Source organism: Sapajus apella, unplaced genomic scaffold, assembly GCF_009761245.1.
Source record: "Sapajus apella isolate SASKATOON/1434 unplaced genomic scaffold, GSC_monkey_1.0 scaffold24, whole genome shotgun sequence".
Classification (NCBI taxonomy): Eukaryota; Metazoa; Chordata; class Mammalia; order Primates; family Cebidae; genus Sapajus; species Sapajus apella.
In genome coordinates, this window is record NW_022436964.1 from 3,760,008 (window position 1) to 3,776,369 (window position 16,362).

Consider the following 16,362-nt stretch of genomic DNA (forward strand, 5'->3'; position numbering starts at 1 on the left):
TCCCGCAGTTTCCAAGCAGTAAATAATGCAGGGTAATGATGTAGATTTATAAATTAGCTTAGAAAAGTGGTTTCTTCTCAGGGAACTATGTGTATGCATGTACCTTACACCTACATCGTTTCAGCTCTGTGGTAGAGGACATTAGAAACAGTATCTAAGCTCATATGAGTTTGTTTGCTATTTTGAAGGAGACAGTTGCACTTGCACCCCAATCTTGACTACAGACCTCTTGCTCTGTTAGAATGTTCATGAAATGCCACTCTTTAACTCAAAAACCAAGACAGCCATTAGACAATATGGTGCTCTGATCCCTCAGTAATTCATTATAGCAATGAATCACGTTTATTTTACAGAATAGAGATAATTATATCCGTTCCTGTAAATTGCTACCTGACGGCTGCACTCTTATAGTGGGAGGAGAAGCCAGTACTTTGTCCATTTGGGACCTGGCAGCTCCGACCCCACGCATCAAGGCAGAGCTGACATCCTCGGCCCCTGCCTGCTACGCCCTGGCCATCAGCCCTGATTCCAAGGTCTGCTTCTCATGCTGCAGCGACGGCAACATTGCTGTGTGGGATCTGCACAACCAGACACTAGTGAGGTGAGCAAAGATGGTTGTCTAAGGAGGGTTTTGCTTCTTGAATAGCCGGGCCTGTTGCCTCTGCTTCTCTCTGGCTGCCCGTAGGCCCTCGGCCCACGAAATAAGAGCCTCTTGAATGCCAGGCATGGGGCTAGGTGATAGGGGAACAAAGGCAACTGTGTTTTCTGCCTTTGGGGGGCTTACAGTCTTGCTACTATGCCTGGTGTCATGGAGACTTTTTATCTCCTTAATGTGCCAGTTCTTCAGCCCACATACAGACTCCAGACTTGTTCTAAAAATATTTCTGGCTTTTGCCAAGAGGTGGCCTAATATGGCTTACACGGCAGCACAAAGGGGCCGTTGATACTAGATGTTCTGGGCTTTGGCTAGAACTTGGTGCGGACAAGAGCCAACTGATAAAAGATAACAGAAAATCAACAAAGGGACGCGAGAAGAGGAGATTCCATGAATTTTGCCCACAAAATGGTGTTAATGTATCTCAATAATGTTTTCTCAGTAATGAAATAAGAGACCCACCCAGGTATTGTTCCACCTAGGATCCTGGAGGGCTCTGCCTGGTGTCCTGGCGTCCTGGTGTCGGCCCTGTCACCTTAGCAGCTGCTGCAGTTCTGCTGTGCTTGTATCTCTTCCTCAGCTCCCCAACCAGATGCCCTCTGCAAAAGTCAGTGCTCGCACCACAGCTGTTCTCAAAGTCTTTTTTTTTTTTTTTTTTTTTTTGTTTTGAGATAGAGTCTCTCTCTGTTGCCCAGGCTGGAGTGCAGTGGCACGATCTCGGCTCACTGCAACCTCTGCCTCCTGGGTTCAAGCGATTCTCCTACCTCAGCCTCCTGAGTAGGTGGGACTACAGGTGCATAGTCCAGCTAATTTTTTGCATTTTTAGTAGAGACCGGGTTTCACCATGTTAGCCGGGCTGGTCTCGAACTCCTGACCTCAGGTGATCCACCCACCTCAGCCTCCCAAAGTGCTGGGATTATAGGTGTGAGCCACTGTGCCCGGCCTTCAAAAAGTCTTTTTAAAGTAAGCATGAATTAAACATTAAAGGTAAAGTCAGCATGTGTTTTATTCTTGTTTCATCTTCGCTGGGAAGCCATCCTGTGTATGGTGCAGTTTGAGGTCCATGGCTTATTTGGTAAGTCCCCTCTCATGCTGCACAGAGAAGGGACGGCCTCCAGAAGTCATCGTGACAGCTCACTCTCTTCAAGCCTCCGCTGTAGAAATGCATTAAGTGTCATTGAGCTGGGCCTGGTCCCTGCATGTCGGTGACAATGCAGCAGTTATTTTCCTCTTCCATTTGCTGAGTAGTGTAGGTGAACAAAATGGAATAACGGAGCCGGAGCCGAAAGCCCTTTCAACATTTTATCCTAGCAAAAGATACTTGTTTTTTCTTTTTTTTAAACTTCATGAGTAGCACTTTCAAAATATTAATTCTAAGCACTTTTCAAATATTCCTCCACTTAGTCCTCATGACATCTGTGCTGCTATTTGCCCCTTTTGTAGATGAGGTACCTGAAGCTCAGAGAGGGTAAGTTACTGGCTTCAGGTTGCACAGTTGGATGTGGTGGAGCCGAGTTTGGTCCCAGGCATTCTGCTCTCTTGTCTGTATCTGAATCCTTGCTCTGTATGGGCTCCTGGAGAGTAAATACCTGTTGGATAGAACGGGGTCAAGTCTTACAGATCTGTCTCATTTGGAACAGCCACAGAAGGCTAGTGGCTGCCGTGTATAAAAGGGCAATATACAGCCTATTGAATGTCTTTTTATTCACCGTAACCCAGCACGTCCTGAGCAGTCATAGGATGTGCCTGAGAGTAATGCTGAAGTATATGAATGGAGGGAGGGCAGAGGGATAAGGGGAGCAGCCATCAGGTACTGTATGTCAGCAGAGGAAGGTGTTTTCAGTCAAGGAGGAACAGCATTTAATGAGTAAGAAAGGTCAAAAGACGTCAGAGGGTGAAGAGATCATTGGATTTCCAGAGCTGTTTGAAGGAAAGAAAAGCAACACTTTCACCAAGTGAAGCAGGGACTGCTCCAGGCCTGGGTGGTCTGTGGGGACGTCTGGGAAGCAAGAGGAAACACCTGAGGTCCACCTTCATGGCCACAGCAGGGGAGAGAGGACTCAACCTGGATCCTGAAGTGCAAAAGTTGGGGATGGCTTGCAGAGAGAAGCTATTTAAAGTGATGGTTCACATCTTGGCTCAGAATTTAGGGCAGTAGTGGTGCTTTTTCCTTCCCTTCCACTCTTGAAAATCTAAGCTCAGGTTAGAAGTTTGGAGCTCTATAGGAATGATAAGGTGTGGGGATCCTGGAGGAAGAAGCAGCATGGAAACTTTCTTCTTGGTGTTGAAATTCCATGCAGTCCTTTACTGGATCCTGCCTGGTTCTGAGGGTGGGTCTAGATTGTGCTCACCTTTTCTGGCCGCGCCCCTACCAGCTCCCTTTCGGCATGCAGAATGGAGTCCAGGATGGTTACCAACCCTGCCAGGGCTTACGTGGACCTCCCCTCAGCAGCTCTGCTAGTTGCCTTGCACGACATCTGTGCTCAGCAGATCCCTGGTGGCTGAGTGCGTCTGGTGGTGATTGTTGAATGAAGCACAAGGTTCTACTTTAAAGAACAACCTTGTGCTCAGCTTGGCGGCAGAGTCTTGCTGAGGTGCCCATGGGCCTGCCTTAGCAATTACCTCTGTCTCTGCCCAGTGCCTCTGAGGTCAGGAGGCCGGCATGCGTGACCCTTTGTCTCTGGGAGTCCAGATTTCCCAATGCAGGGCTCTTTCTACCACAGAAAGCAAGGTTGAGTAAATACATGAGCTCATGCTCTGTTGGCACGTAGGGCATTGCTGTGTTGATTCACTCACAGAAACGGGAATGCTTCTGTACACCCCGTGCTTGTCATGTCGCCATTTCTTTCTCTCACGGAGTCAGGCCTACACAATTAAAGAACGGACCTTTATCTTTCCATAAAGAATACAATTGGGATGTTGTGTGTTTGTCTTTTATTTTCTTTTGAACAATTAAATACTTTTCCCGACCTGGAAAGAATTTTACCTTCCAGACAGATTTGTTAAGAGTAGCATATATAACTTCTGGGGAGCAACCTGCAGCGGCATTCTGTTTCTTTAGCTCTTGGATCGTGAAAAAAGGCAAAGATGATCTGCAGGTGCTGTTTCCCCTCCTCCTCAGGGGAAGGTTAGTTTGATCTTGCACATCAGCAGACACTGGCGGGATGACACACACACACACAGGGTCCAAAACTAACAACACAACAGTGTTTACCTTGAGCTCTGGCAGGAAATCATTATTCAATCTGGTTTGTTTTATCAGGCAATTCCAGGGCCACACAGACGGAGCCAGCTGTATTGACATTTCTAATGATGGCACCAAACTCTGGACGGGCGGTTTGGACAACACAGTCAGGTCCTGGGACCTGCGCGAGGGGCGGCAGTTGCAGCAGCACGACTTCACCTCCCAGGTGACTGAGTGGCTTCCGTCTGCCCCGGAGTCTGTGAGGTGGCTGGGGTGTGTCGTCCTCTTCACACCCTGTCTCCCCACCCCAGGATGCTAGTGTCTAGACAAACAGATCAGGGCTAAATTCGAGATCACTAATTAAATAAACAACAACAACAAAAAACCCTCTTTCACTCCCATGCCCCCCACACACCTTCCCCAAAACTCCTAGAGTGGTTCTTAGAATCCTGTAGGTTAAGATGTGTTTGCTGTTATAGTTACATATGAGTTTAAGGGATTTGTACAGTGAAGAACATATAGTTTTCTTTCAGCAGTGTTTGATCTGTGGCACATATTCTCACCATCTAATGCAGGAGTAGGAGATGATTTTTTGATTCCCAAATAAATAGAGCTTGAGAAATCTGCAGCATGTCACTAGGAGTAAAGTCATAGCTCCTCTGAAAGTTCATTTATTTCCCCTGCACCAGAGAGGTTAAAAAAAATGCAGAGATACCTCAGTGATGCCCATTTTATTCCTCATTCCTTAAAAAATGGACTCATGGCTGACTAGATTTGCAGACTTTTGAAATAATATGTAAATGACAACTTTGTAGGATGTGAAAAGTACTTAGTTGTTTAGTATCTGAAGGTAGACTGGTTTTGGAAAAAAACAATGTTTGCCATTTTAAATGCTTTCTGATGATAGAATCGTTCTTTTGATCATGACTTGGCATTTTTTTAAAACCTGTTTTGTAATAAAAATAATTCTACTCAGAAAACTAGGACAAAAACGGAAAACAAACATATACTTCTAAATTTCATATTCCTGTTAACATTTTGTGGAGTTTCGTAGAGTCTTGCTGTTTTTCCTCTTTCCCAACATAAGTAGGATACAATTTTTGGTCTGCCTTTTTTTTTTTTTAAACTTCTTAGAGAAATTCTCAAATACATATAAGTATAGAAAATGTCCAAGCATTTATGAAAGTACGGAGAATTGTACAATAAACGCCATATGTCCATTGCTCAGCTTTAAGTTATTTGGCCAGGTGATAACTCTCATCTCCACCCCCAAGCACTGGATTATTTGAACATAAATTTCAGACAGCATAACATTTTCTCCATAAGCACAGTCATGCACCATATAACCTTTTAGCCAAGGACAGACCACATACGTGATAGTGGTCCTTTGAGATTATAAAACTATATTTTTACTGTACCTTTTTGATGTTTAGCTATATGTGGATGTACAAATACTTACCATTACGCTACAGTTGCCTGCAGTACTCAGTACAGTAACAGCTGTGCAGGTTTGTAGCCTCCAAGCGATAGGTTGTACCATAAAGACTAGGTGTGTGTCAGTGCACTCTGTGAAGTTCACACAACAGAATCACCTAACGATATGTTTGTCAGAACGTATCCCCCTCAGATGACTGCATTTCAGTTAGTGTCTCTAAAAGGTAAGGCCTCCCTTAAAATGTACACATGAATGCCATTATTATTAGGAATCATTTCTTAATTTTATCCCAAAGGACAGAGGGGTTCAAATCTTTCCAGTTTCCTAAAGGTTTTGACACTTGGTTCATCTACGTTAGATCAGTTGCCCTGTGGACCTCCCCACAGCCTGGACTTGGCTGATTACTTCCCCTGCCATTCCTTACATTTCCCGCCCTTTCACATTGCATCTTCCCTTTCTAAGTGTATCGAGTGGAATCGTGAGTGCGCCTGTCCTGCTCCTTGCAGATCTTCTCCCTGGGGTACTGCCCCACCGGGGAGTGGCTGGCTGTGGGCATGGAGAGCAGCAACGTGGAGGTGCTGCACGTGAACAAGCCCGACAAGTACCAGCTGCACCTGCACGAGAGCTGCGTGCTGTCCCTGAAATTTGCTTACTGTGGTGAGTTCAGCCAATAGGAAACTGGCAGCTGTTGATGGCTCAAATGGAAAATGCTTCTTTAAAAACTATGCTAGAGATCGTATCTGGAAAAAATGCTGTTCCCGAGCAGTTGGATGCAATAATTCTATTGTTTTAATATGCCCTTCAGAGCATAGCAATGTCTGTTTCAGTCTGTTTTGCTAATTTGAGAAAAGTCAGCAGGTGATGTGATTGCCTAATACAGTGTTTGAATGCAAGTTTGTTTTTGAGGGTTTGGGAGTCAACAGTGAGTTAACCACTCTGAAGAGGGGTGGGTGGGAATTTATTGAAGAATGGGGCAGGAGCAGTGGAAGTCATTATGAGCTGGCCATGATGAGGAATCCAGGATCAGAGAAGAGGATAATTAGCTATACCCAGACACTTAGTTACACTCTACAGTGAGGATGAAGAGGGAAGACCTTCATGTGGAGACCTTTCTTGTGCACTGCAGATGGGCAGGTATCTGTTCACAGGATGCATACGTGGACAGACGGACGGATGGATGAGTGCCTATTACTTATTGATCACTTTTCTTGATGCTATATAATACGATTTGCATTTTACTTAAGTTGAATGTTTAATCCTTTCTAGTCCCATTTTATCATGAGGAGACTGACTAAAATAGAACACCTTCTTTACTGATTCTGTATTTGAGGGTTACCGTGTGTTGGATATGATGCTACTAGCCCTGTATCCAGTGACTAATGAGGCTGACACATCTTAGATTATACCCAAGATCACACTGATAAATCACTGAGGAGCCACATTTAAAACCTCCTGTTCATGTCATGGACAGTCTTTAGGACATGATAGTTCATACATTAAAAATGTTCTTAGTTTGATTAATTCCGAGGCTAATTGTATAGTAGGAATTGAACCTTGCAAAAACTAGATATTCCTTTGCTAATTCTAGGTAAATGGTTTGTGAGTACTGGGAAAGATAACCTCCTCAATGCCTGGCGGACCCCCTACGGAGCCAGTATATTCCAGGTGAGTGAGTGCTCCTTACCCAGATCCACAGTCTGACCACAGAGTCACCTTTGAAACCAGGAGTGAAGGTGCCTGACAGTGAGCAGGGCCTCTGAGTACCGTTGTTCCACATTAAACACATGTCCATTGTTTTCTCTTCCAGTCCAAAGAGTCCTCGTCAGTGCTTAGCTGTGACATCTCTGTGGATGATAAGTACATAGTCACTGGCTCAGGGGACAAGAAGGCTACAGTCTATGAAGTCATCTACTGAAAACATTATGTGGTTTAACGTTTATAGTTGAATTGGGCCAAAATGTTTTGAATTTGTAGAAATAGAAAAGTTGTAACTTTAAAAGAGAAAAAAAAATACAAACACCTGTTTCCAAACCTTGACACAAAACTACTTTGAGTCTACAAAAAGGAGGTGACAAGTCCATCGGCAGAAAGTCACCTGTCTACATAGACCAAATGGAGCACCAAGGCCAAGCGGACAGAGGGGCCATGGGTTGTAGGATTGAGGAACGGAATCTGCCGACTCACGTGACAGTCCATTCTTTCTTTCTGGGTGATCTGGGGATCACGCCTTGCCCAAGTGTGAGATTACCTTTCTGTTCCTTGCAATTCACCTCACTTTCCGTCCTTTGTAGAGCAGTGGTGTCTCCAATGAACTTGTTTCCTGGTTTTGCATCTTGTGAAATGTTTTTTTGTATTTTTGTTGAAGGTTAAACATTTGTATAAATTGTAAATATATTTGGTTTATTACAGTAAAGGCTTTAGTACCAATAAGTGGTTTTCCTTTTCCTTCTTTGTGTTTTTTTTTTAATAAAGCTTTGGGATCATCAGTATGGGTTTTATAAGCAAAGATTATATATTTGTAGAGGAAGTTTTGAATTGCACTGTTTATTTTATAAATATATTTGGTGGTAGGCTCCCATTGCATTAGAACCTAATCCATCACAAGCTTGAGTTCCTGGAAACTCCAAGACTAGGAATTATGAGTAATTAAAGGTACACTAGTAACAGTTTTCCTTAGGAAGGTAAAATTACTTCATAAAGATTTGTTCTTTTGTTATGTTGCTGTTGTGATTCAACATCACAAATTAAAGCTCTACTTTTTTCTGGTGATTCATTGGAAGCCAAAATATTCCTTTCTTTAGGAAGACCCAATCTTTTCTTTGTTTTCCTTTTCTCTTTCCCTTTCTCTTTTTCTTTCTTTCTCTTTCTCTCTGTCTTTTTTTTCTTAAGATTTGGCTTCACAGTCTGTCCATTACCCAGGTTGGAGTGCAGTGGCTTGATACATCTCACTGCAACCTTGAACTACTGGGCTTAGCAATCCTTCCACCTTGGCCTCCTGAATGGCTGGGACTATACCTGGCTAATACTTTTTAAAAGTGTTTATTTTTTTGTAGATGCACAGTCTCACTTTGTTGCCCAGCCTGGTCTCAACCTCCTGGCCTCAAGCGATTCTCCTGTCTTGGTCTCCCAAAGTGCTAGGATTTATAGGCATGACCCCGCTACCTGCCGGCCCCAGTAGTTTAAAATCTGTACTCTCTCTTCACAAACTTCACTTGGGTTTTGTGTTATGATCTATGATATACAGAAAGCTGCAGAGTTCATTAACCTGTGAAAGGTAGAAAAGCTGGTTTTGTCTTCATTAATACTTATGTGGTCTATTATATTAATTTACTTAAGCGAACAGTACCCAGCACTTCTCCCCATTCTTCTCATTAAGGCTCTCCCTGCAGCTGAAGCCATTATTATCTATCAGCAGCCTTTGGTCTTTATCTTTGTGGACAGGCTTTTACTAATTTGATTAGATGAAATCTGTAACTCTGGGCTTTTAATAAGTTACCATGCATGTTTCCTCCTGAAAAAGCTACATGGCTCATTTTTTCTATATTATTTTCTATTATTTTATAAAATAATAGCTAATAAATTTAAGCCAGTGTTCCTGGCTGTTTAAAAATAGCAACCTAAGGAATTTTTAATGTTCTTGTTTTCTTATGATCCAGCGAGTTGTTGGCAGTTTGTCTTAATATTTTTCATTTGTTACCAAGACCTTGTTCTTTATATATTCAAAAACATTACTTTGTTTGCTTTTTGCCAAAAAAAAAAAATGTTTCTGTACTGAGTTAAACATTTTCACTTCTCATTAAGTAAATGGCAAATCCCCAATTACTAAAACTGATTTTGCTGTCATTCCCTTCCTTGTACACATAACGAAGTAGGTTTCTATCCAACAGACTCAGATGGCTTGTTAATGGAGTGTTTATCTTTTCTGTTCTCTCTCCTTCCCTGCCTTACTTCCCTATTTTCTCTAATAGTTGAGTAGAGGTTCACTTGCTATGACAGAGACCCAACAATGAAGTGGCTTAAAGGCCATAAGAGTTTATCTCCCCACCTGCGACCCAGGGACCCAGGCGCACAATGCAGGTCTGCACTTGCAAGGACTCTAGTTGTCACCACTTCCAGCCAGCCTTGGGGAAAGAGCAGAAGTCCAGGGAAAGGGATGTGCTTTTAAGCAGGTGACTAGAATTTGTTCCATCACTTTCATTTGTGAGTCCATTGGCAGGGACTTTGTCACATGGTGGCCACAAAAGGGACACTGGAAATGCGATGTCTTGCTATGCAGCCATATGCCCGTGGAGAAGGGGGACGCATGTGTGTGGGTTAAAGAGATACCCCTGTTTTCTGTTGGTGGACTTTCCCACTTCATTTTCTGTCTTGCTCTATAGTTTTCCGAACTTCTGACATTCTTTCTGTAATGGGATTTTTCTGAGACTTATCAACTCATAGATCATCTTAAATCTGATGAAGCCACTTCTATTTGATTTTGGAAGAGGCTGACTGTTTTGGTGGCAAGAGTCCTGGAGGTCTGGAGGTGACTAGTGCAAGCCCAGCTGTAGGGAGGTTAGAGTCTTAGGAAATTGCCCAGACAATTGAGTGTTTCCCACTTGGAAAATGGGAACAATAAAAATTGTGTCTACTTTTCAGGATCTGGAGAATGGTGGTGGGTGTGAGAACAGGGTTGTGAGTGGTGGCTGTCTCACAAATGCGAGTGCAAGTGGGAGAGCGATTTCTTCCTAAACTGTGACTTAGGAGTCACAACTCCTGTCCCCCAGGAGATTGGAATGGTGATTGTTGACACCCAGTAAGCCAAATATTTGTATACCTTTTTCCCTGAAAATGGGTTGCAAAGTAAGTTTCAACAAATTCAGATTCTTTGGTCACCATGTGCCAAGAGCCATGTGGCAGTTTTACCTATAAAAGTATCAGGAGTTGGTTTTCATGATCCTCATGTAATCAAGGGTCAGGGAAGCTGTGTCCCCATCACAGGAGACAGTCCAAATGCAGGTTCTGCCATGAGCCTTGTGTGTGTTCTTGCCAATTTCATAAGAGCGCTGCTGTGATTTTTGTTTTTTCCCCCTAGCTCTCCAAATTTCCTCTTCATTTCATTTTAAAGATTTGTAATTTGCATATTTCCTATAAGTAGCACTTCTACACAATATTAGTTATATAGATATGTTTGTATTCACTAATTTATAACTTAATTTATGCAAATATTTGTTTTCCTCATTCTTGATGAACAAATTATATGTCTTTAATCTTGGTTTTTTTAAATCACTCACAGTCTTTACTCATACCTTTCATGTAGGTTTCTACCACGTAACTCTTCTATGAAATTGGGTTGAAAAGTCAGTGTCCTAGTGAGATTGATTTTGTAATGATTTTTTCATAGCTAGATGTTTCTGGAACTTAATAATAAGGACAAAATATTGCATCAATATAATTACCATTTATTAAGTTTCTGTTATTTGTGAGGTGATAGTGTAGGGGTTTGACATAAGTTCTAATCCTCGTGACTGATGGATGAGGTTTTGATGGACTAACTCTTAAGATATGACTGGTAAATAGCAGCTGCTCCAAAGCTGAAAACACTCAAACGGGAATTTTTGTTTTTATTTTATTGTATTTTTTGTAGAGGTGGGGTTTCAACATGTTGGCCAGGCTGTGCTCGAGCTCTTGTCCGAGGCAATCTGGGATCACGGGTGTGAGCCACCTTGCCCAGCCCATGTGGGGACTTTTAAAATTACAGTTTTGCTAATAGTTTTGACTTTCCCCAGATTTTCCAGCAGATCAGAGAAACAGATCAGATTCTTAATTTCGGCATGTTTAATTCCATCAAGAGACTGCTGCCTCTGTCATCATGGCAAGGAAGTTGAATGGTGACATTTCAAACTCTCTGCTTGAGTGCCTGGATTGTTTACTTCTCAAGGACGTCCTCTCTTCACTTGGCAGTGACATCCTCAGATCACCACAATTTCAGGCTTCCCTGAGGAAGATGAAGTCCATATAAGCGGCGTTTTCTGCCCTGGGGAATTTAATATCCAGATATCCAAAGCTTTTTTGCCTGCATATTTTAAACTAGCACTTAAGCAGTTAAATATTCTCTTCTTAATCAGGTTCATGTTTCTGGAGAAGTTGTCAAACTTCAGTTTGCATCATATAACTAGTTAAAATTCAGATTTCTGGACTCCAGCCTCAGTTTCTGTTTCAGTAGGCCATATTGGGACCCAAGAATTTACATTTCTAAAGCGAGTTCCCAGGTGGTCCTAAGACTGCTGGACTGGGGACCACGCTTTGAGAACTAGTGATCTGGCAGAATATTCTTTACAATAGAGCTATCAATTTAATAAAAACTCTGAGAGTATATTCATATTTCCTAAAGACTGGAACTCTCTCAGTATTTGGAGGTTTAAGGCTGAAGATTAAAAGGAAGATGTCAATAAAATGTAAGGCTTACTGTTTTTTTTTTTTTTTTTTTTTGATTATACTGTAAGTTCTGGGATGTATGTGCAGAACATGCAGGTTTGTTACATAGGTATATACATGCCATGGTGGTTTGCTGCATCTATCAACCTGTCATCTACATTAGGTGTTTCTCCTGATGCTATCTCTCCCCTAGCCCCCACCCCCTAACAGGCCCTGGTGTGTGATGTTCCCCTCCTTGTGTCCATGTGTTCTCATTGTTCACCCTCTTAAGAGTGAGAACATGCAGTGTTTGGTTTTCTACTTCTGTGCTAGTTTGCTGAGAATGATGGTTTCCAGCTTCAACCATGTCCCTGCAAAGGACATGAACTCATCCTTTTTTACGGTTGCATAGTATTCCATCGTGTATATGTGCCACAGTTTCTTTATCCAGTCTGTCATTGATAGGCATTTGGGTTGGTTCCAAGTCTTTGCTATTGTGAACAGTGTTGCAATAAACATAGGTGTGCATGTGTCTTTATAGTAGAATGATTTATAAACCTTTGGGTATATACCCAGTAATAGGATTGCTAGGTCAAATGATATTTCTATTTCTAGATCCTTGAGGAATTCCCACACTGTCTTCCACAATGGTTGAACTAATTTACACTCCCACCAACAATGTAAGTGTTCCTGTTTCTTCACATCCTCCACAGCATCTGCTGTTTCCTGACTTTTTAATGAACGTCATTCTAACTGGCATGTGATGGCATCTCATTGTGATTTTGATTTGCATTCTCTAATGACCAGTGATGATCAGCTTTTTTTTATATGTTTGTTGGCTGCATAAATGTCTTCTTCTGAGAAGTGTCTGTTTATATCCGCTCACTTTTTGATGGGACTATTTGGTTTTTTCCTTATAAATTTGTTTAAATTCCTTGTAGATTCTGGATATTAGCCCTTTGTCAGATGGATAGATTGCAGAAATTTTCTCCCATTCTGTACATTGCCTGTTCACTGTGATGCTAGTTTATTTTGCTGTGCAGAAGCTCTTTAGTTTAATTAGATCCCATTTGTCGATTTTGGCTTTTGTTGCCATTGTTTTTGGTGTTTTGGTCATGAAGTTTTGGCCCATGCCTGAATGGTATTGCCTAGGTTTTCTTGTAGGGTTTTTATAGTTTTATATTTTAAGTCTTTAATCCATCTTGAGTTAATTTTTATATAACGTGTAAGGATGGGGTCCAGTTTCAGTTTTCTGCATATGGCTAGCCAGTATTTCCCAACACCATTTATTAAATAGGAAATCCTTTCCCTATTGCTTGTTTTTGTCAGGTTTGCCAAAGATCAGATGGTTGTGGATGTTTGACGTTATTTCTGAGGCTTCTGTTTTGTTCTATTGGTCTATATATTTGTTTTGGTACCAGTACCATGCTGTTTTGGTTACTTGTATTATAGTTTGAAGTCAGGTAGCATGATGCCTCCAGCTTTGTTCTTTTTGCTTAGGATTATCTTGGCTATGTGGGCTCTTTTTTGGTTCCATATGAACTTTAAATAGTTTTTTTCTAATTCTGTAAAGAAAGTCAATCTTGATAGGGATTGCATTGAATCTATAAATTACTTTGGGCAGTATGGCCATTTTCACTATGTTGATTCTTTCTATCCATGAACATGTAATGTTTTTCCATTTGTTTGTGTTCTCTCTTATTTCCTTGAACAGTGGTTTGTAGTTCTCCTTGAAGAGGTCCTTCACCTCCCTTGTAAGTTGTATTCCTCAGTATTTTATTCTTTGTGGCAGTTGTGAATGGGAGTTTGCTCATGGTTTGGCTCTCTGTCTGTTATTGGTGTATAGGAATGCTTGTGATTTTTGCACACTGATTTTGTATCCTGAGACTTTGCTGAAGTTGCTTATCAGCTTAAGGAGATTTTGGGCTGAGACAATGGGGTTTTCTAAATACACAATCATGTCATCTGCAAACAGAGACAATTTGATGTCCTCTCTTCCTGTTTGGATACACTTTATTTCTTTCTCTTGCCTGATTGCCCTGGCCAGAACTTCCAATACTATGTTGAATAGGAGTGATGAGAGAGGTCATCTTTGTCCTGTGCTGGTTTTCAGAGAGAATCCTTCCAGCTTTTGCCCATTCAGTATGATACTGGCTGTGGGTTTATCATAAATAGATCTTACTATTTTGAGATACGTTCCACCAATACCTAGTATTGAGAGTTTTTACATGAAGGGCTGTTGAATTTTGTCAAAGGCCTTTTCTGCATCTATTGAGATAATCTTGTGTTTTTTGTCATTGGTTCTGTTTATGTGATGGATTACATTTATTGATTTGCTTATGTTGAACCAGCCTTGCATTGCAGGCATGAAGCCGACTTGATTGTGATGGATAAGCTTTTTGATGTGCTGTTGGATTCGGTTTGCCAGTATTTTAGTGAGGATTTTCGCATTGATGTTGATCAGGGATATTGGCCTGAAATTTTCTTTTTTTGTTGTGTCTCTGCCAAGTTTTGGTATCAAGATGATGCTGGCCTCATGAAAATGAGCTAGGGAGGAATTTTTCATTTTCTGGAATAGTTTCAGAGGAAATGGTACCAGCTCCTCTTTGTACCTCTGGTAGAATTCAGCTGTGAATCTGTTCCTCAGCTTTTTTTTGGTTGGTAGGCTATTAATTGCTGCCTCAATTTTAGAACTTGTTATTGGTCTATTCAGGGATTCGACTTCTTCCTGGTTTAGCCTTGGGAGGGTATATGTATCCAGGAATTTATCCATTTCTTGTAGATTTTCTAGTTTATTTGTGTAGAGGTGTTTATAGTAATCCCTGATGGTAGTTTGTATTTCTGTGTAATCAGTGGTGATATCCCCTTTATCATTTTTATTGTGTCTATTTGATTCTTCTCTCTCTTCTTTTGTATTAGTCTGGCTAGCAATCTATCTATTTTGTTAATCTTTTCAAAAAACCGCCTCCTGGATTCATTGATTTTTTTGGGGAGGGTTTTTCGTGTCTCTATCTCCTTTAGTCCTGCTCTGATCTTAGTCATTTCTTGTCTTCTGCTAGCTTTTGAATTTATTTGCCTTGCTTCTCTAGTTCTTTTAATTGTGATGTTAGGGTGTCAATTTTAGATCTTTCCAACTTTTTCCTGTGGACATTTAGTGCTATAAATTTCCCTTTAAACACTGCTTTAGCTGTGTCCCAGAGATTGTTATGTTGTGTCTTTATTTTTATTGGTTTCAAAGAACTTACTTATTTCTGCTTTAATTTTGTTACTTACTCAGTAGTCATTCAGGAGCAGGTTGTTCAGTTTCCATGCAGTTGTTGGGTTTTGAGTGAGTTTCTTAATCCTGAGTTCTAATTTGATTGCACTGTGGTCTGAGAGACTGTTATGATTTCCATTCTTCTGCATTTGCTAAGGTGTGTTTTACTTCCAATGATGTGGTCAATTTTAGAATAAGTGTGATGTGGTGCTGAGAAGAATGTCTATTCTGTTGATTTGGGGTGGAGAGTTCTGTAGATGTCTATTAGGTCCACTTGGTCCAGATCTGAGTTCAAGTCCTGAATATCATTGTTAATTTTCTGTCTCATTGATCTCTCTGATATTGATAATGGGGTGTTAAAGTCTCCCCCTACTATTGTGTGAGAGTCTAAGTCTCTTTTTAGGTGTCTGAGAATTTGCTTTATGAATCAGGGTGCTCCTGTATTGGGTGCATATATATTTAGGATAGTTAGCTCTTCTTGTTGCATTGATCTTTTTACCATTATGTAATATACTTCTTTGTCTTTTTAAAATCTTTGTTGGTTTAAAGTCTATTTTATCAGAGACTAGTATTGCAACCCCTGCTTTTTTTTTGCTTTCCATTTGCTTGGTAAATCTTCCTCCATCCCTTTATTTTGAGCCTATCTGTGTCTTTGCATGTGAGGTGGGTCTTCTGAATACATCATACCACTGGGTCTTGACTCTTTATCCAATTTGCCAGTCTGTGTCTTTTAATTGGGGCATTTAGCCAATTTACATTTAAGGTTATATTATTATGTGTGAATTTGATCCTGTCATTATGATGCTTGCTTGTTATTTAGCCTGTTAGTTGATGCAGTTTCTTCATAGTGTCAATGGTCTTTACAATTTGGTATTTTTTTTGCAGTGGCTGGTACCAGTTTTTTCTTTCCATGTTTAGTGCTTCCTTCAGGAGCTCTTATAAGGCAGGCTTGGTGGTGACAAAATCCCTCAGCCTTTGGTTGTCTATACAGGATTTTATTTCTTCTTTGCTTGTAAAGCTTAGTTTGGATATGAAATTCTGTGTTGAAAATTCTTTTCTTTAAGAATGTTGAATATTGGCCCCCACTCTATTCTGGCTTGTAGGGTTTCTGCAGTGAGATCTGCTGTTAGTCTGATGGGCTTCCCTTTATGGATAACCTGACCTTTCTCTCTGGCTGCCCTTAACATTTTTTCCTTCATTTCAACCTTGGTGAATCTGATGATAATGTGTCTTGGGGTTGCTCTTCTAGAGGAGTGTCTTTGTGGTGTTCTCTGTATTTCCTGAATTTGAATGTTGTCCTGTCTTGCTAGGTTGGGGAAGTTCTTCTGGATAATATTCTAAAGAGTGTTTTCCAACTTGATTTCATTCTCCCCATCACTTTTGGGTACACCAATCAAACATAGGTTTGGTCTTTTGACATAGTCCCATATTTCTTG

The 16,362-nt window shown here is 41.1% G+C and overlaps 1 protein-coding gene across 10 annotated transcripts in view; it reads left to right on the top strand.

Moving 5' to 3' along the window:
• The window catches only part of TLE1 (TLE family member 1, transcriptional corepressor), a 100,168-nt gene extending 92,464 nt beyond the window's left edge, over positions 1-7,704 (top strand). For all 10 annotated transcript variants that reach the window (XM_032290857.1, XM_032290855.1, XM_032290851.1 and 7 more), the window contains 5 exons: positions 354-601; positions 3,918-4,065; positions 5,781-5,931; positions 6,863-6,939; positions 7,082-7,704. In XM_032290857.1, coding sequence (XP_032146748.1) covers positions 354-601; positions 3,918-4,065; positions 5,781-5,931; positions 6,863-6,939; positions 7,082-7,189 — 732 coding nt within the window. In that variant the 3' untranslated portion in view covers positions 7,190-7,704. The remainder of the gene's footprint in view (positions 1-353; positions 602-3,917; positions 4,066-5,780; positions 5,932-6,862; positions 6,940-7,081) is intronic.
• The last annotated feature ends 8,658 nt before the right edge of the window (positions 7,705-16,362 follow it).